This window comes from Barbus barbus, assembly GCF_936440315.1.
Source record: "Barbus barbus genome assembly, chromosome: 26".
NCBI classification, from domain to species: domain Eukaryota; kingdom Metazoa; phylum Chordata; class Actinopteri; order Cypriniformes; family Cyprinidae; genus Barbus; species Barbus barbus.
In genome coordinates this window covers 15,664,625-15,687,389 of record NC_136754.1, presented here as the reverse complement: position 1 = coordinate 15,687,389, position 22,765 = coordinate 15,664,625, and the positions used below count along the sequence as shown (strand labels likewise).

The following is a 22,765-nucleotide window of genomic DNA, read 5'->3' as shown; positions in this document are numbered from 1 at the left end:
AAGTCATTGCATAATACACAAGTGGTTGGTTTTCAAACTACCATCCCTGAAAATGTTTAGGGGGGTAAAAACATAAAAATAGGAGTCAAATAACAGTTTTGTACAAAATAAACAAATTTGAATACATCTAATAGTACAGTACTATAATGAATACTGAAAACATACCAAATACATAATTTCCAAATTTCGTTTTTATTAATTTTTTTAAATTATTTAATTTTAGGATGATCATTTTTGGAGGTCCATGGCATTTAAAAGATTGAAACCCCCTGGCCTAGAATTAAACTTTTATAAAAATCTCTTAAAATAAGTTAGCTATTTGGGATTTTTTTCACAAAAACTAAGCCATTTCAAAGAAAAGTCACATAAATTGTCTTTATTGAAAAGCAAACATCTATACAACTGAAACTTACACTAATTTAAGTCAGTTTCAAGGGATCTAAAAACAATGACCAAAAAAAAAAAAAGATAAGACAATAGTTTTCATGTTGATGGAGGATTGCCCCAACCACTGCAGTTATTTTCTTTTCGGACACTTTGAACATCAAAGGAAGCTCCTAAATGACATTATAAAACACCCTATAGATGACCCTTGAACACTGTTCTTGTGCCATGTGAGTGAGCTTCAAAAGGATGGGTGAAGGAGGGAAATGTCCTTCACACTGATTTACAGGACAAATTTGAGGCACAAAAGACAACCCAGGCATCTTCCCATAACAGCCAGAAGTCTCAATGTTTGCTTTTTTTGGATTTCTTGTGAGAACGGTGTGGCGATCGTGACCGAGATCTGGATTTCTTTGAGGATTTTTTGGGCGTTCTCGATCTGGACCTGCGCGACCTCTTAGGTGTTCTTGGGGGTGAGGGAGACCTAAAATAATAACAATAAAAAAAAAAAAAATGAGATTGATTATTACTCTCAACTTCCATAAACATGCATGTACTGAAAGACAAAAATTGCGTTTTAAGCTGTGACAATGAAGATTAAGAGAGGATACTGTGAGTTCACCTTTTAGATGACTTGCGGTTACTTTCTCTTGGAGAGTCTTTATAAGACAATCGAGAGCTGTCTTTTGTATAGGATCTATCGGAGCGCTCTGATCGCGGTGAGGGCGACCTGCCACGCCTACTGCTGCTACTTCGGGTGGGACTGGGGGAGGGACTATGCCTACGTTTTCTGGGAAGGAAATAATATTGTTTAAAGACAAACACAAGAACAAATGTATTCAAAAATGTCTCTATTTCTTAAATCCTGAAGTAATGTTGAGGTATCTTACTTTTCTTTTCTGCCCGGTGTGGAGTCATTTTTGTCCTTCTCTTTGTGGGACACATCAGATTTTTCTTTATCTTTTCTCTCTTTTTCTTTCTCTTTGTCTTTGTCTTTCTCTGTCTCTTTCTCCTTCTCCTGAAAAATGTCCAAAAATTGTGGTTTCCAACAAAATAGCACCACTAAAGAAACACCAAAAACTAAACAAAAGAAATCATACTAACCCGCTGTAGTAACTTGTCCCGGTAAAGCTCTACTTGCTCTTGAATACTCTGTCCAGATTTTTTGGGTCGTTTTCCAGATTCAAGCTCATCTTGAAACTTCATGACTTTAAGCTACAACAGACAAAGAAAAATGACTGAGATCTCTAAACAGCTTTCGAGCATGTGGAGAATTATGTTTAGTACTTAGGTATACCTCGATTTCTCGTAGTTTGGCACGTTTCTCCTCGCTCATCTCAGAAAACTTAGCAGACTTTAAATCGTATTCTTCTCTAACAGGATTACAGTAGGACTGCTGGTCTGCAGCGCTGGAGCTCTTGAGAAAGTCTTTACTCTCAGTTTCCCGTGTTGCACTATGACAAGAATGTGAAAATGAGTTAAAAATATGAATTTCATCCCACAAATCCCAACAATTAGGGTTCCCCCACCTATAAGAAATTTCAGAAATCATTTTATAGAGATTATACTCACACGAGCAATTTCTAGTGATTGAATTATTTGAACAATTTACGACTATGAAAATTTGAAAAATTTCATTCCATGAGTAGAACCAAGTACAACTAGTAAAACTTACCTTGTTTTACTTTTCTCAGATTCATCTGGTAGATCAAAGATTTCCCATTTTGACGTGGTTACAGCTAAAAGATATAAAAATCATAGTGATTTAAAAATTCTATAAACTTTGATGCATATACCAGGAGGAAATTAAGCTGCAATGTTACAAATGTCATCTGGACTAACCTTGAGCCTCCAAAGCAGCACCATCGACTGCCTCCCATTTTGACGGGGCTACCTTGAAGCCTGGTTTTTGATCCACTGAAAAAAAAAAAAGGGCATTGAAAAAATGTATTTTAGAACTAGCTATGACATTCGTCAATTGCAATTTTAAAGTACATTCTTTTAGATTTTTGAATAGAGTGATGTGTTGAGTTTACCAAGTAGGTAACTAAGTGTATGAAAGTTAAATAAAAAAAATATCAATGTTGTCAGCATTCTTACAAGGAATGCCATCCAGATCATCATCTGTTCCCTTGATGGGCATTCCATCCAGGTCATCAAGTGGTGCACCATCAATTGGCGCTCCATCTATGGGCATGCCGTCAACATCATCCAAAGGAGCACCATCCAGCTCCTCCTCCACAATAGGAGCACCATCAATGTCCTCCGACCTTTCTGGTTGCTAAGTGAAAATGAAATAAACATCCAATCTGTCAGTTCATGTCTAGATGAATTATGACTTAACTCAAACCTGACCATTGAAAATCTATGAATCATAACTCAATCAGTCAATCTCAATCTCTACAAAGCTAACCTCTGGCAACAATTCTACAGGCTCCTTTTCGGTATCAAGACTGACAAGGCCCAGGAAGATGTTCTGAAGTTTAATCAGGAATGGATCGGGATACACTGCCCAGTCTTCCCACGCACGGAAACAGGACATTACTCGTTGCTGTGAGGACCAAAATTGACAAACATAAACTCCAATCTTTAAAACAGAAAAACATTGCCTGTTAAAAGAGCAAAATGGCACACCTTGAAATTCTCGGATTGTAGATGGCCCTGTATTGTCTTATAAGTGGCATTTAGGTCAGAAAATATCTGGCAGAGTTTTGTTTCAAAGCTGTAAAAGAATAAAAACAAAACACATTGAATAAATGACAAACACCTTGATTGTGCATTTAAAAATAATTCTGAGACTTACAATTTTCTGTAATAAGAGGCATTAGCAACTTTTGCAGATGAGTTATACAGCACATCTGACACCAAATATAACCTTGCAATCTGAGGGACGACAGAAACGCACATGTAAACAAAAGTGATAGGACACATACAAAATCCTTAGTTAATCGTAATTCTGCTGTGTAAGAGTGACCTTCTTTGGCAGAGGTGTTTTAAGTATGGACAGAGACTCTGCGATGCATTCCACAATCTCTTCAGCCGCGTCAGCACGCGAGAGGCAGAAAAACATGGCATCAGCTATGTCGCTCTTCCTTGGCGTGAGACCTCGGAGTAACTCCTCCAATTTATCCCTCTCGCTGCAGAAGAGGAGAATATTAAGTACATATAACCAACCAACAATACTAGCTACAACCAAAATCCTAATAGCTCAATACTAGAAAAATTGGATATCTCCATAAATTCCAGATTTTGATTGATAGACATACTCGTCTTTCAACGCGCCCTTCTTGCTAGTTTCATCATCTTCATCATGATCATCATCATCATCACGCTCCTCATCTTCAGGAGTGCCATGTAAATACGGGTTGAGAGGTGGCGGTCGCCAAAAAGATCCGTTCTTAAATATTCTGAAGTCTTCTGTTTTCCATTTCGTTGGAGAATCGCCCTGTGAGTGGAGATATTTTTTTATTTTACAGCTGAACACATTTAAATATTTTTCTGACAAAAGAATAAAAATAAATAAGACTAACTTGTAATATGGTGTATAACTTCCACCGGTAATAAACATGAGCAGGACTTTGATTTTCAAATAAAAACCTGTTGAATTTTAACAAAAAAAACAACATTATCACAATACAAGTAAACTAAAAAAAAAAAATTAAAAAAAATAAATCACACAAATGCAATCAGACTTATGTTTTCAGGGAGGGGGGGGGGGGGGGGGGGGGGTGTGACAGTTAAGGGGTTAAAAAATATGCTTGCTCTTCCAAGCTTTATAATGACAGTGGGTGGGTGTTATTGTTCAACAGTCGAAAAGAAGCACATCCATCATCATAAAAAGTGCCTCACACGGCTCCGGGGGGTGAATAAAGGCCTCCTTTAGTGAATCCATGTATTTTTTTATGAAAAATATCCATATTTAAAACGTTATAAACGTTAATCTCTAGTTTGGCAGATGACGTAGGATGTCAGCATAGCATTAGCTTCAGTGAGAATATGCTAATCTTGCACAGAACCGACGTTTGTTTACAGGAACAAAGGAAGCAAAGTTTCCTTACTTTAGCAAAGGAAAACCATTCTCCTTTTGTCTTATATCGAAATCCTTCAACATTTTTCTTTACAAATCCTTGTTTGTACTTCTAACTCATGACCGTGTTTTATTTTGCTCTCTCCTCCACGTTCGTCAAAAATTGCGCAACGCTGACGTCCTACGTCATCTGCCAGAAAGGCACTCTCTTGTGAACAAGCATACAACAGTAAGCAGAAGCTAGAGACAACGGTTTCTAACGTCTTAAATATGGATATTATTCTTACAAAAATGCATTGATTTGCTGAAGGGGGCCTTTATTCACCCCCTGGAACTGCGTGAGGCACTCTTTATTATGGATGGATGCACTTTATTGGACTTCTTTTGGACTGTTGAACAATAACGCCCAACGCCATTATAAAGCTTGGAAGAGCCAGGACATTTTTAATATAACTCAGATTGGATTTGTTTGAAAGAAGAAAGTCATATACACCTAGGATGCCTTGAGGGTGAATAAATCATGGGCTAATTTTAATTTCTGGGTGAACTAACCCTTTAATGTGGGTACAAAATGTAAGTGACAGATCTTCTCTTGTGACATATCTTTTTTGGTGAATTTTGTTTTTGTACCGACTTTAAAGGGTTGGAGTCAAAAAAAAAAAAAGATTAAAATGTGCTCACCTGTAGAGAGGATTGTTGATTTCTCTGTTCATGATCATGGCTTCAAACATTGGACCCTCACGCACCACAAACTCGATCATTCGATGGATGAGAGAGAGCAAATTCCTACGAGAAAAACACAGTTAAAGCGAAACAGATTCAGCGCCATCACCAGCCACACCTAAACAACTGCTACAATATGACATCTGATGAAATGCAACATCCTTGCACTTACTATCCATGAGTCAATAAACATGTTTGAGCTTTTAAGATTTAAAGCTGACTGGCAGTGTGACAACTGTAACAATCAAAACATTTAAATCCACAATCTACATCTGAATCTGAGTCTCAGCCATAGCATTCTGTCCTCGTAACTTATAATTAGGTGTGCTACTGAGATACTAAATGTGAGGCAGAGTGACAGTGATCTTTCTTGCTTTTTGACAATAGACAAGTGTGGATGGAGAGGGACAAAATCATGTAAGCACTTCTAGAGTCAGTTAAGGGAAAGGGCCAACAATTGGCTTCCTGACTGGCTCGTGAAGTGGCCGATAAAATCAACAGATGATGTTTTTTAAATGTACTGAAACACAAATCACAAGTATTGGAGCCGATCATACCAATGTCAGGCAATCATTCTGTATACTTTCCCAATCCATCCTGTGACGCTTTTCTGGTCCCTCGCTGCTGCAGACAGTTCAACTTGTGCTGCTCACCAAGGCCAATGTCAAAGGTCACTGAGACTACGGGGATTGGGTGTCGCTTTTGTGCCATGCTACTGGGGGCAGTTAAAGTGAGCAATAGCCAGAGGGCAGGTTTTGTAAAACTGACACTAGGTGAATGTGTGTTGTGTAGTGTTTTAGTTGCTAAATTAGTAGTGTAATGAACCACATCTGATGCAGTCTGATAAAATCTGAACAATTCTCTCAAAAACACCCAAACTAGTGGAACGACCCGTCAAGCATGCTGTAAAATTGATATCTGATAATTCTATTCTGTCCAAAAGGAGGACCTACCAACACCAGACAGAATTAAATCATAATGTACACTACTGCCTGAAGTTGGGGGCTAAGATGTTTTTAAAAGAAGCCTCTTATGCTCCAAGTCTGAATTTGATGAAAATGCGGTAAAAACTGTTATATAGTGAAATATCACAACAATTTAAAATCTCTCTCTTCCTGTTTTAATATATTTTGAAATGTAATATATACCTGTGATGGCAAAATTGAATTTTTTAGCAGCCATTACTCCAGTATTCAGTGTCACATGATCTTTCAGAAATCATTCTAATAAGAACATTTCTTATTATAGATGCTGAAAACAGTTGTCGTGCTTATTTTTGTGAAAACTCTGATATACTGTCTTCAGAATTCTTTGGAAAAAAACAACATTTATTTAAAATAGAAATCTTTGCAACTTGCCTTTACTGTCAGTTTTGATCAATTTAATGAATACTTGCTGGATAAATGTACTAATATCTTTTTTTTTTTAAATCTTACTGACCCCAAACGTTTGAATGGTAGTAGCGCAAGTCAACAACAACAAAAAATATCACAGAACTTTCTCTACTGATATGAACTTCACCTATCTGAATGGTATGATGTAAAACCTTTATAGGGAAACGCAATTCATGCGTGTGCCTTGTATTGTTAGTAGCTGCTCCTTATTTTCATGCTCCTCAACTATTGCTCACTCAAACCAGCCTCTGGTAGCATGGATATGGCCAATATTTTAAACTACAGAGATGGGATAAGTTCTCTACATTTCATAAGAATTTGGAAAAAAAGAAAAACATGTACCTTTCTGTTGGGATAACCACTTTGACTATGGCTTGCGACAGAGTCTGGATATGAAGTCACATCAGATAATAAACATAGAATATGTGAGAGTATTGTTAAAAAGAAACAGGCATAACACTAAATGCAACATATACTCCTACAACAACAAATGTGTTCTACTGTGTCAGTTTTAAAACTTGACTGAGCACATTCCTTAGAAAAAGAGCAGTGAAATCATACATCATCTGCATCCATAATATATATAGTTAAAAAAAAAAATCTCTTTACATTTCAGACAATATCAAACGTGTACAGTTTCATCCTAACTTGCAGCCAAAACCGATAAAACGTCTTGTGCAATGAATAATCTACACTCCAAAACACTTACCGGTATAATCAGCATGGTACACATGTAATTTATATGATTGATTTATTTACAAAAATGCACATTTAATAAATTTTCATGATTCTACGGGCAAAATATTTTTCACAAAGATCAAGCCAAGAAAAAAAGTCTGCACCTCTTTCACACCAACAAAATACATTTATATGAACAACTAATTTCTCCTAACTACTTTTATGACCATGCTAACCAAAATCTTTTTGTCCCACGTATGCCAAGTTACCTTCTCAAACTCCTCTTTGCACTTTGGAGGTGGAGGCATAGGAGCGTTGGGGTTCTTCAGCCTCTCTTTGGGCTGGGCATTGAAGGGCAGTCCAGAGGGTGGAGGCGGGAGGGTGTGCTCCATCATTGAAGGTGGAATGTATATGGGGTGAGGAGGAATTGGTACACCTTTGCCCCATCCCAGTTTCATTTCAAAATTCATTATCATTTTGCCTGAAATGGACAGCATTTGGGCAATTCTTCAATGGTTTTATGAGGGAAAGCATTTTTTATAATAACTATGAGAGCAGGATGGCCAATGGACAAAATAAAGCTGATATAGGCCTATATGCTATCACACTATTTAAAGACAGTAAAAAAACAGGCATAAATTCTGCAATTAAATTAATAATTAATATTTGCTAAAAATGGTTTTAAAAAAAAGACCCCTTCGAATGAAAAAACTAAAAAAAAATTTAGATAGCAACTTCTTGATTTTGTAATCTTATAACTATTTTTCACAAATAAAGAAGTTAAACATGAAAATGAAAAATAGTAGTATAGGCACAGAATTTCCACTTCCAACACTTATCGCCAAAAAAGAAAAACTTGTGATAAAAAACGCAGAATATCATTTGATATATTGCATTACATCAACACGAACAAGAAAGATATTTACCATTTAAATGTTTAAGTGCACGTTCAGCATCTCTCCTCGTCATGAAGGCTACAAAACCACAGTTCCTTTCTCTGGCCCTTTCCTCATCAGTCCTGGGCCACATAATTTTCACACTGGCTAATGGACCATAGCGACCGAATTCCTGACAGAGCATCTCCTCATTCATCTGGAGCGTGAGAGATTTTTTTTTAGCATGGGAAACTCTTGGTTACAGATGTTACCTAACAACAATTATCAGACAAGAAGAACAACCAATTACCTGAGGATTTATGTTCCCCAAATAGAGATTTGTAGTTGTCGGATCACCAACATCGTGTGAGCCAGGAGCAGAATCATCCAAGACTGAAAAGCAAAATAATAGCTCTGAATAACAACTGACGTTTTACCATCTCTTCTTCCATGATGGGATACATAAACAGCAAAATGGTCATTGCATTGCACAGTATATAAAACAAAATTACCACTGGACGGACGGTTTCTTCGTGAAGAACCATCCGCTAAAAGCAGAAGAAAAGCAGTGTGAATTTTGTTTCTTGAATTTAAAAAGCGTATACGCTGCTGAATTGTGGCAGAGGCCAGGACATGTGGGAGGGGCACAAACTTCACTGGGTCCATGAGCGAACGTAGGGGGGAAACTGATTGTTTAAAAAACAAAAAAACAAAACATGAATAAATTACTTACAGGATCGCCTTCCTTCCACTGAGGGAAGAGGCTCAAAACGACTGACTCGGCCCTTCAACCGGTGCCGTTCATCACGCTCCTCCTGTATCCTACAAAAAAACAGAGGGTTACACTTAAAATTATAATTTTAAAGGTGCTGTCATTTGCTGAATAAGAATTTAAAGAACATCTACTGTTTTAGTTCTTCTTTGAAGAGTTCAAGGTTGCTCTTTTTCTTTTCTTTGTCTCCCTTCTTCGATGCCTAGGCAATATGATAGAAAAATAAAGGGTTATATGACAAATTAGATGCTTTAAATACAGAAATAAATGACAAAAGACTCACATTGCGTTTATCTATTGCTAAAAACTGTGGTGGAGTTTCCAAAGGTAAAAAACTTTTAGTCTCCAAAATCCTTGATTTGGGTTTGTAGAGCTTTCCTTTCTTCTCATCAGCTGCCGCTTCCTCTGTAACATACACGTAACGAAGAATCAAAGCAGAGACAATTAGGAGGATCGTATAGTAAAAATATTTGCATAATTTAAAAGAAAAGTCAAAGAAACATTGATCTATTGTTCAAAAGTTTGGAGTCAATTATCGATTTATTTGGTGAAATTCATGCTTTTATTCAGCAAGGATGCATTAAATTGATGAAAAGTGACAGTAAAAAGTGTATAATGTTACAAAATTAAAACGAGAAAATTTCCAATTCAAATAAATGCTGCTCTTTTGAACTTTCTATTCATCAAAGAATCCTGGAGGGATGGGTATCATGTTTCCACAAAAATACTAAGCAGCACAACTGTTTTCAACATTGATAAAAAGAAACATTTCTTGAGCAGCAAATAAGCACATTAGAATGATTTCTGAAGGACCATGTGATGCTGAAGACTGGAGTAATGGCTGCTGAAAATTCAGTTACAGTATTTTGGATTAAATAAAGTCTGGGTGAGCATAAGCAAATTATTAAAACATTTTTAAAAATCATACCGATTTATGCATTTACAGCCTTTGGTTTTGTTGTATGTTAAATTCTAATAATGGAAAAGAAAAACATTGATCTCAGATAAAAAGACTAACCTGTAACATTCACATGATAATCCTACCTTTAGTAGCATTAGCAATCCCACCACGTACAAAGGTCTTCACTTTTCCTTCACCTCCCTCAAAGGCAGCAAGAAATTCCTCATAGATATCCGCTGCTGCCCTTTCATCCTCCTGTGAAAATCACAGATCGTGTCAGATATTTATTGTAGTGGAATAATGTTGAACTTGTACCGTAAAGCTAGGAGACATATGACAAATTTAAAACAATGTGTAAAAAAGGACTAAAGATATCAAACATTTTATATTCACATGAATTCCTTTAGACCTCATCTGCTTACCTTCTTCTTGAGTTCATCCTGCTCTTTCTTACTTAGTGTTCTTTTTGCAACTGCCATCTTGCCAATACTGAAGGCCTTTAACTTACTTTCCAATAAAGCCTGCATGAAAATATGAAAATAATTAATTACACAAATCAGAGATGATCCATAACTTTCCTCTTATAAAAGAGACCTTAAGTTTCTTGGAAATTATATACAGTTCAAAATGCACAAAAGGGAAAAAAAGACGAGGAAGGAAAAAATAATGAATGTATCCATATTTGGTAATGGTTTGTTTAGGTTCTCTGAATTAAAGAATAAAAACTGTTTGCGATGAATAAAGAAGCGCACTTTGCAGGATCTTATCACGGAGTACATCAGGACAGATGAGCTGGACTGGCTAATATAACACCTGAAGAACCATAATCATATAAACTATACATATCAACTGTGTCTCCATTTCTGTTGACACGTTCACGTGGCTAGTAATACTAGCGAGTGTGATCATGTTAGGTCGTCAAAGCAAAACCAGCACGTTAGCACACAGATATACACACACAAATGCGCAATTAAGACACAACAACGCTAATAAACAAATCATCTCCTCTCTATGGGTGTGCAACGTCCAGAAATCAGTGTAATGCAGTCATTTTTGTAGACTACGCTCGTGTTAGCCCTGTCAGCAAACAATAAACAAAGCAAGTTATTTTATGTTCTGTGGTGGTGTCAATGGTATAATCAAACATAATACAAGAAGATCAAATGCAGCATATATGGCCAAAAGATTTTAGTCTGTTCATGTGTATTACAGAAACAAAATCTGTGCAGCCGCCGGTTGCCTAGCTAACTGCACTGCTAACGTGTTAGCATCACAACCGAGCAGCTCAATAGACCTTTCTCGTATCACAAAGCGACACACTACTCAATCAAACTCAATACTATTCCACTTTTATTATCGTAAACAGGAAAGATTGGTTTTAATATACTGATATAAAGTAGAAAAGTCTAAAAATACCTTAGAGTTGGCTTTCTGCGCCCCACCTGGCGTTTTGTCCGCCATTTTGCCCGACTGTGTGCAAGCGCGTGAGGCGCGTTCACTCTCTCACAGCAGTCAACGAGTCCATTTGACGTCTATTACTGAAGACAGATCTGATCTGAATGAGTCTGGCATGGTCCTGGTCTCTCAGAGCACAGTCTGTGTACTGGTATAGTTGTGTGAACTGTTATTGTTGCACAAGATACTGGATTTCAGAATGCACTTTTTTTTTGTTGCATGGTTTACTGGTCTTAACTGGTTCAAGCCCGTCTCTTAGCCTGACCAGATGAAAGCCTGACCAAGCTAGGAGACCAGCAACCAAATAATTACCCATTTTACAGTGGCTGCACCTACTGTGCTAATTGATTTGCAACAAGACATGACATACATGCCAGTCCATATAATTGTTTGCCACTGTAAATTCATTTCATTCTTGGGCCTATCGGGACTTTCAGTGACTTGTAACTTGATGTATAAAGATGTAATGCTGCATAAAAGTAGTAGGGCCTACTAAAATATGGCAGTTCTGACCCACCAGAAGCTTTGCATCTCTGTAAAGGAAATTATGTAATTAGCCTTCAACTTGGCAGTTGTCATAACATTAATTATTTACAATTTTATATATTCACTCATTTCATGTTTCTATATTTATCATTTTGAATACAAAATGTTAATTTCATAACATTATATCTGCTGCAGTAATTCCACCATAAATGTATGCTGCCTCTGTGCAGCATTAAACAATCTATGCACCTATTTTAAATATATTAGTTTTGTCAAATGGATTAAACGTGATTATGTACTGTGTATATTTACATGTATATATAAATACACACACATGCATGTATATTTAAGAAATAACCATATTTATATTAGTATTAATTAATATTAATATTAGTAGCCCATAAGTACTCCAATAAAGCTGATCATATTAGTTGACAGCGAGACAGCAAAAATGTACTCTGTATTTAAGTTACCCAGTTTCAGTATTTAACCAGTACCCTGTTTTAATATTCATGCAAATATTTTATTTGTTATAAGCATTCTAACAGAAGTTTCAGATTTCCAGTATCATGTGGTAGTTGAGGTAGCTGACATTATATTTTTACAGTACCACTTCACGATAACCTTGCGAGAGCTTGAAACAATGTATTCTTTATAGTGCAAAAATACACTGTCAAAAACAACAATGCAAAGTTGAAAAAAAAACCAGAATTCACATTTTGACATATTTTCAATGGATTTTATTATTACACAGCTGAAAAACAACCCTTTTAATGATCAAATACACAAAAATAAAAAGTCCTTAATCTATCTACTTATATTGATCTATCAGCATGAAAATCAAACTCAAATTATGCATTTTGTTTGAAATTTCACAAATTTTAGTCCACTTGATAGTGGTAGGCAAACTAGTTTGTAAAAAGAAAGTTTGCCAATGCAAACAGAGATGACCAAAGAGCTTCTTCCTAGGCTTTAGCAGTCACAATATATTTTCACCCACCGGCACAATTGAATGAACAGTACACAGTATTGTAAATAGTAAGAGTGTACTATGAACATAACATTAATGCATTTACGCCCAAATTAAAACAACATTAGAATAGTAATAAACAGGCAGCTTTATATTTGATGAAGGATATGTGGCTACGCTCTTGGCATTCACCGCGTGCCTTAATTGAAATATATTAAATCAAGGTCCACTGTGAACACGTACAGCGAGAGCCTAAGGTGCAAAGAGAGATTCCTCTGGGCCTGATGAAAATCTGAATCATAGATTTAGGATATACATCATGACTTGATAGTCTATGCACCGCAGGCCAGAAAAATTGTATTCTGCCAACAGGTGTGTATTTATTCTAAAGCCTTAAGGCCTATTTAGATACAAATCTCATCCTGGTTAAATAATGCTGAATGTTTCCTTATCCGGTGAGCCATACTGGAAGCATGTGTTCTGACGGGCAAAGCACACAACCAGGGGCAGTTCATTCAGAATGCCTGCACATCCAAGGCATCAAATGCAGCATTCCATCCCTGTAACCTATAAAACATCAAAATCATAACAGTTTAACCATGATGGCAACCAGGCCTATTCGGCATGCAATACACAGAAGAACGTCGAATACTGGACAACACACGCAAACACATCCCCAAATATATGCCTCATACATCACATTAAAAGAAAAACGGATTATTGATCCAAATATCCACTACTTAAATCGTGCCAGGATACGCAGACCATGATTCATAAGGTTCTTATTAAATCCCACTGCTGTCGGCGGGCAGCATCCGCGGTAATACCCTGCATCACTGCATCATCCCACAAGGGTGGATGATACCTATATATTATCTACGTTTATTTTATGATTTACGATTGTACGTACCTCCGTGAAGCCATGCAAACCTGTTCATATCGCTGCTTAATATTAAAGCGGGCTTTCAAATAAATGTCGAGCCACCGACATATAAATATGGAAACTGCGCCGAGCGCTACATTGCAAGGGAGGCGCGTGACGTCACCATGCAGACAGATGTTCAATCCCTGCGTCCTTGAGTTTAGCTATAGGCTATGTTAGCCAACAAATGACTTGGCAAACGACTGATTGATTGATTATAACCCTTAAAGAACAATAATAGTAGGCCACTAGTTAGTATGTCTTAATTTTTTATTTATAATAAAACAAAATTGCTATTGGGACATTATAAGTTATTACATTTGAAATAGCTACATTTTGCTGTGATTAGAGTGTTGACAGCCACAGTAATGTTTAGTACAAATACAAAAATGTGCAGTGATATAATACATGTATTTAATTTGATTATATCGTGGGTTTGTATTTCGGTTTAGTTCAAACACCTAAAAGCCATCTTGTGAATGTCCTCCAAACTGAAACAATATCATATTTTTGTAAATAGTTGTTGTTGTGTAAATAAGTAAAGGTAATACAACCACACTGACATAGATTCAGGCATATAATGAATGTAGATTTCAGGCTGAAATTTTAAGTTGAAGGCAAGTTGTAGGCTAATATGTCAAATTGAATGAGGGTGGTTGCAACACTTTTTGCATTTTCTTCAGTTTATCAGAAACTGTTTTGGTAAGCCTGCTGTAACATGTTTACATATGATAATATATGTACAATTTATACTTAAATAGACAACGTCAAATGTTGCAGCTGACCCCATAACAAGACATGTCTGCAAACAGTGAACAGGGGCAGTTGCAACATTCATTAAAATGTAATAAATTAATTATTTAATGTAATTTTGCCATTTCGTATTTGTGTACAGGAGGGTCTTCTCTAACTTATAGAAATATATATTGAAATGTATAAAGACAAAGATTGCTAAGAAAAAAATATATATATATTTTCAATAAGTAACAGCCATGTTTTGGTTAATCATTAGAATCATTATTACATCTTAACTACAAATCAAGACAATTCAATTTAATAATACTTATTTTAACTTATTTGACTGTGTCTTAAGAACTAGTTTGACCAATGATCGTACTTTTCAGATTCAAATTATAAAATAAAATAAAATAAAAATTACATTATTAACTCTAAGACCAGTCTAAACAGTTTATCTGACCGGCACCTGAACTCTCTCTCTCTCTCTCGCTCTCTCTCTCTCTCTCTCTCTCTGTCTGTCTGTGTGTGTGTGTGTGTGTGTATGTGCATGCAATGTATGTGTGCGTGTGTTTAAAGGGATAGTTCACCCAAAAATGAAAATTCTGTCATCATTTACTCACCCTCTAGTAGTTCCAAACCTGTATGAATGTCTTTGTTCTGAAACCGAGCATGTGGGAAGCCATTCAGTTTTTGGGGCACCATTGACTTCCATAGTTTTTTTTTTTTTCCTACTATGGAAGTCAATGGTGCCCCAAAACAGCCTGGTTACAAACTTTCTTCAAAATATATTTCTTTGTGTTTGGCAGAACAAAGAAATTCATACAGGTTTGGAACTACTTGAGGGTGAGTAAATGATGACAGAATTTTCATTTTTTGGGTGAACTATCCCTTAAAGTGACTGTTGGAAAGTATTCCAAGTGTCCATCTGGATATGCAGGTAGGTCATTATTTGTTTATGTGTTTATTTCTGTATGTGATAGCTTATGTGTGCGTGACAGAGAGAGTAAGAAAGAAGGAAGGACTGTTTTTTAAAAAGGTATTTACTTAAATTAAAAAGGCCAAATAGCCTGACCATTGAAAGTGTTTCTTTATTAATACATAATATTAAAATTTTGCAATGTTATGGCAACTTGGCAAGCTTTTACATCAATGTTGTGATAAGGGAGAGCATGTTGGGAAGGTTGCAACACACTGACATCCATGATTACTATCTTGACACATGCTAGCTATGCCTGTTAAAAGCTAGGAAAACACTTATTAAAATGACTTCACAATGCTTCACCAAACAGTTCCGACAGTATGACAAAAACTCTAAACACAAAAAATACTTTTTTTTTGGTCTTGAAAATGTTTTTTTAATCTTTTTTTTTTTTGAAGAAATGGTCACATGTAAGCTGCTTTCTTCCAGGCAGGATGAGGGGCTAGTGCAGTGAATATCATTACAGTAGCTCATGTTTGAAGGCTGATTGCTATGTTGCAACTGTCTCTTGATGCAACCATCTCCACTCTCTCCTATTTATTTGTCAAAACAATATTAATACATTTTTATTGTTTACTAAATATGTTGTCTTTTACATTTTAGGTTTACTTTAATTAATTATTTTGTATTTTGCTGTAACAGAGATGGAAATATATGCTACCTAGCGTGGCAACATGCCCACTATTGTGTTCAAAAATGATTTATTTTTTAAATAATAGCGTTGGAAATGGACAAGATGATTAATTCAGTGTACATTCTGGTTTACTCTCTCTTAAACATCTGGAAGATTTACGTAGGCCATAGGCTACATATCGTTTTTAGGAGTTTTGAATAGGCCTAATGGGTCTTGTGTCTGTTTAATCCGGCGAGAGACAATTCAGTCTAAAAAGTTTTCTAGGTTAATGTTTGACAAAACCTGACCTGTACAAAGGTGAAAAAAACATTAGGCGATAGTTGTCACTGGGATGTGAGGGGCTCATTCCCTGCCCCCTTTTACGTAATACCTCTGCTCAGTCAGAGACCATGATGACATTCGATCGACTCGCGCAGATATGAAGTCTGAAGAAGTTGACAACATCGAAGAATTAAACAATCTACCTTTTGATTCTATTCGGATTGCACCGTATTTGTCTGAACTTAAAGAAAAAGCAGCAGCAGAAGTAAGCATTCGACACTCGAATTTGACGGAGACTATTTTGATACGGTTTCTGCAGGCGCGAGACTTTGATGTGGCACTGGCGCTCAAGGTTTGTAGCACTGCTATTAAACGATAACTGAACTCTGATATTAACTTAAAACAATCCACGTGCTTTCTGTTGTGATACTGATACCGTTGGTGATACGTGATTTGCTTAGCAATAATATTTACTGGCGACATGCCCACTATAGACACTTCACAGTGTATGAATCTACAGGTAATTTCCGAATTATAGCACATTATTTATTTTTTAATTTAATTAATTGTGTTTATATACTTAATTTCATTTAAAATGTACATTATAGCCTAGAGGCAGTTTTCTGCCTCTTTTTCCAGTTTTCCTGTTTACTTAATGTAAACGCATGTAAATTTCTGGCTCACCAACATGTCCTTTCTTAAGTGTAGTTATTTAAGCCATACTATCATTAGCTATTGGATTTACAATAATGAATCTACACATTTCTAGTTTGACGTATGACATTGTATTCAGTAACCCAACCATAATCAATGCAATGACCAATGCTTATTTGTATTCAGCGTTATTAAGATTTTTCCCAATAATATTCTTAAATTAAAAAACTTAGCTGAGACATATCATTGATGTTGTATTTTTTTATCCAAAGCTTTTGATTAACTATCATAAATGGAGACAAGAATGTCCAGAAATAACAGCCGACCTGAGGCCATCATCTGTCATTGGACTTCTGCAAAACAATTACCATGGAGTTTTGAGATCACGAGATGATGCTGGAAGTCGCGTTCTAATCTATCGGATTGGCAAGTACATACACAAACAATTTTTTAAACATTGTTTTGTTCATTATAATGGAGACTATCACAAAATGTCAATTGTTTTTAGGTCAGTGGAACCCCAAAGAATTCACAGCTTATGAGGTTTTCCGTGTGAGCCTCATAACATCAGAGTTGATTGTTCGAGAATGGGAGACTCAAAGAAATGGACTCAAAGCAATTTTTGATCTCCAAGACTGGTGCTTCGCACATGCACTGCAGACAAATCCTTTTTTGGCAAAAAAGATATCTTCTGTGCTTACAGTAGGTATCCATTAAAACATGTCCATTAAAAATTTAGAAGACATCACTTATTCAGATTTTTGACTTTAACATCCCCCTGGAAATACTTGCTTATCAATGTGATGTTTTTTTGTAGATTCTCTTTTTCTTAAAGCAGCCTTTTAGTATTACTAAAAAAACTGGATAATACATGAATACAGTATTGATGAATTTAAAATGCATTGAACAAAACATCAAATCTGTATTGCAGGACTCATTTCCTTTGAAAGTACGTGGCATCCATTTGATAAATGAGCCTATTTTTTTCCGTCCCGTCTTTGCTATGATCCGTCCATTTCTTCCAGACAAAATCAAACAACGGGTTAGTCACATTTAAATATTTGTATGTGGGATTTTAAGGTGATTCACTTAAAAAGAATTAATATATGTGTTGTGTTTTTATTTATAGATTCATATGCATGGGAGTTCATATGCCCAAAGTCTCAACGATTTCTTTCCCAAGGCTATCCTCCCTCCTGAGTATGGAGGAACCGGACCCAACATAAATGAAGTGTGCTGTGATTGGACTGAGTACATCATGCAATCTGAAGACTATCTCCATAGGCTCTCTACAGATTTAGGTGGAGGAGATGCTTCTTCTCAGTCATCTGCCTATGAGTGATTACATTGAAGGTATCTCTTACCATGTGCTCTTTGTGCTAGATGATGTAACAAATTCTGCTAGGCAGATTACATACATTCTTTGAAAATCAGGATAATATTGCTGATGTTCACCCAAAAATTAAAATGTATTCACCCTCAGGCCATTCAAGATTCTTCACTGGAACAGATTTGGAGAAATGTAGCATTACATCACTAGGTCAATACAGTCATTAGGTGCCATGAGAATGAGAGTTCAAAGAGCTAATAAAAATGTCACAGTATTCCACAAGTAATCCATGTGACTCCAGGCCATCAAGTAACGTCTTTGGAAGCAACAAGCTGCGTGTTTGTAGCTCAAATAGTAGAGCAACGCCAAGGTCATGGGTTCGATTCCCAGGGAAAGCAAGAGCTGATAAAATGTAAAAACTGTAACTTGAATGCAATGTAAGTCGCTTTGGATAAAAAGCGTCTGCTAAATGCATAAAATGTAAAATGTAACAGTCCTCTATCCATAATATTGCTTTCTCCATTGGAAAAATAATCTAATCTAAATAAGGAGAGAACTATGCACGGATCAAGCTCTTTTTAGAAGTGAAAAAAAGTCCAAAACAGTTCAAAATAAATTCTTGGTGGATGGCCTGAGAGTGAGTACATTTTAGTTTTTGGGTGAAATATTCCTTTAAATTGTAATGCATATAACTGTGAACATGTATGTTTTACTTATATACTTTTACTTTTCCTTTACTTTTTTGTCATATATTTGTCATATTGCACATGAACTAATGGTGCAGCTGTTTAAATTGTCTGGCTAGCTCTCCTAATATTCCAGACTGGAAAAAAAATCGAAATTCATATTTTTGAATAATGTGATTTTATTGAATTCATAGCTCACAGACATTCATCGCAAGTACACGATATACCTCTGAAGATACAATATAGCATCAGATATCAGATGTTCTGATACCTTTAGAAGAAGGATTCCACAGTCACTTGTCAATAACACAAGTCGTGTACAGTGTTGTGCATGACTGAAATATCCAAGTGCCTTTCTTTTGCTTGTGAATTGCCAATGTTTTTATTGTTGTATTTTCATAACTATGGACATACCTCAGGATGTTACATAAGTCTCTGTTCTTCTGGAAGTTTGACATCAATCATCATGAATTGCTTCATTATATTGATGCTCTTAAGTCAAATGATCTGTAATGTAACTGTAAACTGCAGAATTTATTAACCTTTGCTACATTTTAAATAAATAAACAGCTGTAAACGTACTTATTTTGTCTGCACCAAGTGGGATTATAAAAAAACACTTTGGTCTATTGCCTTTTGCTCTTGACACTTAAACAAATATAAATAGAGACTAATGACCTTACTGGGATTCTTTGTGTTTACAGATTTCCTTAAATGTGAATTTCTGAAACCATGTATTATCTAGTTCAGTTTGTTACATTATTTCTGTCAGACAGTGTGTCTAAAGAGAGTAGAAAATTACTGTTTTACATTATTTAATTGTGCTCTCCTCACTTGTTATCGAACTATTACTTTTACTTGTTTTTATTTTTATTTAATGTAAATTGTCACAATGATAAAAAAGATATACACAGACATTTTAATACACAATGTGCAACTCAAATAAACTTGGTAGCAAAACAATTGCAAAGGTCATTGTGTGAAATTCTTTCCCCAACTGATTTTTGAAATCTGTATTATCTGCAAAATCCAGTTAGTTGGCTGTGGTAAGCACTCCATTCCTTGCTTATTCTTATTATTTTTTTAAATTGTTATTGTATCCCCTAATCTTCGAAGTCAATTAAATTGTAAGATAAAAACAGTAAGGGGATATCAATATAGTTTTTCTTGATTGCTTAAACACATTTCTTGAAATTATGCCTCTTTTTTGCGATGACAGTAAGTGTATTGAAATGCAGAAGGCTGCACTTCTTATGTATGCCATATATCCATTTCAAAAGTACAAATTGACATATTTATGTATGTGGGATATTGATTGAAAAAGGCTGGATAGTATTCACAGTTACACATATTAGTGGTCTGACCAAAAAAAAAAAAGAAAAACCCACATTGCAATATCGTTGTGAAATATAAAAGAAAAAGAAATGTAGGCACAAAGGCAAAAATAAAAATTAGAAAGTCCACTGTCAGAATTTGTAACTCTTGCGTTGTCCTCTGTCTATATGCTTTCCAATTGAAGGTTCATGAGATGCACCTTTGAGCTATTTCAGAGAACTGGTTTGTCATTGGTTGATCTATATTCTCTTGATTGGTGAAGATTCACTTGAACAATTCATGGCAAATTTATAAAAAGTCTAAGAGAAATGTGTTGAAAATATTCTTGACAGTTTATGACAACTAGATAAAGCATTTTGCATTTACCATAATGACTTATACGATGAACTAATGACTTGAGGTTTTGAGGGGTACGACTATATTACAGAGAACTATATAATATGAGCAACATGACAATAGTAAATGATAATGTAGGAAACCGCAGACAAATCCATGTACATAAGCAATTGCATGAATGTACCAAAGCAATCGAAACTTGTTCAAAAGAATGAGAAACTTTTTATGATGTGCACAAGTGACTGATGTGGAGGTTGAAAAAGTATTTTCGACAATTTAATTTCTGATCTAAGAAATGCACCAAAGCCACTGAGAAAACTGTAAGCTGACTTTGGCCCTTTTATCTATCCATCGAAGGTTCTGATTGGTGTGTGATAAAGTTTGACTACTGTTTCCACTTGGGTGGGCTAATTGAGCTCAAACAATATTGAATGCTAGTGCTCTCCTAATGACCACATGGTGTAAGCACTAAGAAATGTAGGGATTTGTGTGTCGAGTTTTGCAGTAACAGTTCACCAAATCTGACTCCTGTGTTAAAGCAGGGGAGCAGTGTTTATAGTTGAGGGAAATGGGTGTGCTGTTTTAAAAATGGTGTTAGGGTTTTGAAATTTTAGTTCAAAAGCCTGGTTATAGTGTTTCAGCAATCGAGAAAAACTGTAATCGTGACAATAAGAATGTCACTAAGAAATCATTTAAAACCACAGTTTTGTAGCCTGGTTTTAAAACTTGAATGTTCAATCTATCCTTACCACTGTTGAGAAAGGGCCAATATCCTATGTTTTTCTAGGGGGACTGTCTGTGCAACTACTATGCACATTACTCTAGCAAATCACACTTAAAAAAGCTCCTGGCAATGAGACTGACACAAAGAAATTACGACTTTTATACGCCAGTTCTGTCAAGAATATTGTAGAATCTATTGAGGCTACGTCTTAGGCAATAATTGCCCTCTGCTGGTAAAAATACAAAATACACTATAACTTTTTTTTTTTACAACGTCACACTAACCGGCAATATCCAAAACGCTACTGTATTATATGGTGACAACTACCACAAGTGTATATATAGGCAAATGTATCCTGCAGATTTACACTGTGAATTACAATGAAAGACACTTTCTCACATGGTGGGAAAGGCCCAAATGGTTCCTACATCTCTTTCATCCAAGCAAGCACCCATCTAAGAACATGCTAACACAGCAAGAGTATAGTGGCGTTTATATTTGAGTAGCACTAAATAAATGTATTACTAAAGGTACAGTTAGTTTTGTGCACACAGCTGCAATCTTTAATCCTGCCTATAAATCCCTGTTATAACCATCTTGACTTTTAATTTTTGCCATGAAAACATGTGGGACAAATTATTCATCAACTGTTTCATCACTTAGGTGGTGATGGTTGTTAGAAAGGATAAAAATAAGGTTTTACTGTTATACTGATCTAATTAAGTCAAAGTTAATCTTGCTTTCTATTTTTTTAGTTACTATTGACATGCATACTGCATGTATGGCAGCAGGTTAGAATAATTCAAATTCAGTGGTGACTGTCAAATTATTATGTTTTGTTCTAGTTTGAACCTCATAAGGGTAAAGTTTCACACTATTACTACAGTCACTTTAGGATGAGGTGGACAAAAGCAGAAAGAGGGGTGGGGCACAACTTATAGTCAATGGAACAATTTGTACCAAGACAAAAGTAAACAGTTTTTGGTTGTTAATTTCACCCCTCACAGTATAAAGCATTGAATTAGTAAAATATTTATTAAAACTAATGGAAGTGTGCAACTGAATTGTTTCCTTCATTGTGTGTTTTCTACAGGCTAGTTTTGCAAGTAAATTGGAGACAGAAAAGATCTTACTTCCAGAGTCCAGACTGCAGTAATTTAGCAAATCACAACCTACGCAAGCTTTATATAGGTCACACATAACACGACCAAATCATTCAGCCGTTATACGCAACGATAAGAATTATGATAACGCTGTGAATTGTTTTGCATTCCCCGCACTGAGTGAAAGGACATGGATTGAATCTCGCGATAAGTACAACCTTCCATCTTGCCACGTTCCAGTGCTGCTAGAAACAAACAGGCAAGAACTGGGCGGTCTTACCTCGCAGGTATCCACACGATTGAATAAGTCATCGGCCACTGCTCAATGATTGGGTGACATTTTCATTTGCCCCGCCCACAACGGCTTTGTCTGGACAGTATTGGTCGAATGTTCAGTC

At 35.9% G+C, this 22,765-nt stretch overlaps 2 protein-coding genes across 7 annotated transcripts; one reads left to right on the top strand and one right to left on the bottom strand.

Moving 5' to 3' along the window:
- Window positions 1-361: 361 nt before the first annotated feature.
- On the bottom strand, window positions 362-11,388 carry LOC306846332 (U2 snRNP-associated SURP motif-containing protein-like). 4 transcript variants are annotated; one of them, XM_079379639.1, is made up of 26 exons: window positions 11,171-11,388; window positions 10,177-10,275; window positions 9,898-10,009; window positions 9,137-9,258; window positions 8,988-9,055; window positions 8,815-8,903; window positions 8,594-8,629; window positions 8,392-8,474; window positions 8,133-8,298; window positions 7,476-7,687; window positions 6,871-6,914; window positions 5,093-5,197; window positions 3,915-3,981; window positions 3,651-3,829; window positions 3,359-3,521; window positions 3,188-3,267; window positions 3,019-3,106; window positions 2,798-2,935; window positions 2,485-2,665; window positions 2,227-2,301; window positions 2,060-2,123; window positions 1,682-1,838; window positions 1,489-1,599; window positions 1,275-1,402; window positions 1,007-1,174; window positions 362-868 (listed from the first exon to the last, which is right to left on the bottom strand). In XM_079379639.1, exons 1-26 carry the CDS (start codon window positions 11,213-11,215, stop codon window positions 730-732), a joined length of 2,919 nt encoding a protein of 972 aa, XP_079235765.1. In that variant the 5' UTR covers window positions 11,216-11,388; the 3' UTR covers window positions 362-729. The 4 variants fall into 4 exon arrangements, with proteins under 4 accessions (XP_079235765.1, XP_079235766.1, XP_079235767.1 ...); XM_079379640.1 differs by lacking the exon at window positions 8,594-8,629 and having other exon boundaries at window positions 11,171-11,243; XM_079379641.1 differs by lacking the exon at window positions 6,871-6,914 and having other exon boundaries at window positions 11,171-11,232.
- A 4,917-nt stretch (window positions 11,389-16,305) lies between these two features.
- LOC306845583 (alpha-tocopherol transfer protein-like) lies at window positions 16,306-19,836 on the top strand. Of its 3 annotated transcripts, XM_079378464.1 has the most exons (6): window positions 16,321-16,551; window positions 17,126-17,279; window positions 17,362-17,555; window positions 17,785-17,895; window positions 17,983-18,206; window positions 19,064-19,836. In XM_079378464.1, the coding sequence occupies exons 1-5, from the start codon at window positions 16,357-16,359 to the stop codon at window positions 18,193-18,195; spliced, it is 867 nt and encodes a 288-aa protein (XP_079234590.1). In that variant the 5' UTR covers window positions 16,321-16,356; the 3' UTR covers window positions 18,196-18,206; window positions 19,064-19,836. The 3 variants fall into 3 exon arrangements, with proteins under 3 accessions (XP_079234589.1, XP_079234591.1, XP_079234590.1); XM_079378463.1 differs by having other exon boundaries at window positions 16,306-16,551; window positions 17,983-19,836; XM_079378465.1 differs by having other exon boundaries at window positions 16,319-16,464; window positions 17,983-19,825.
- The last annotated feature ends 2,929 nt before the right edge of the window (window positions 19,837-22,765 follow it).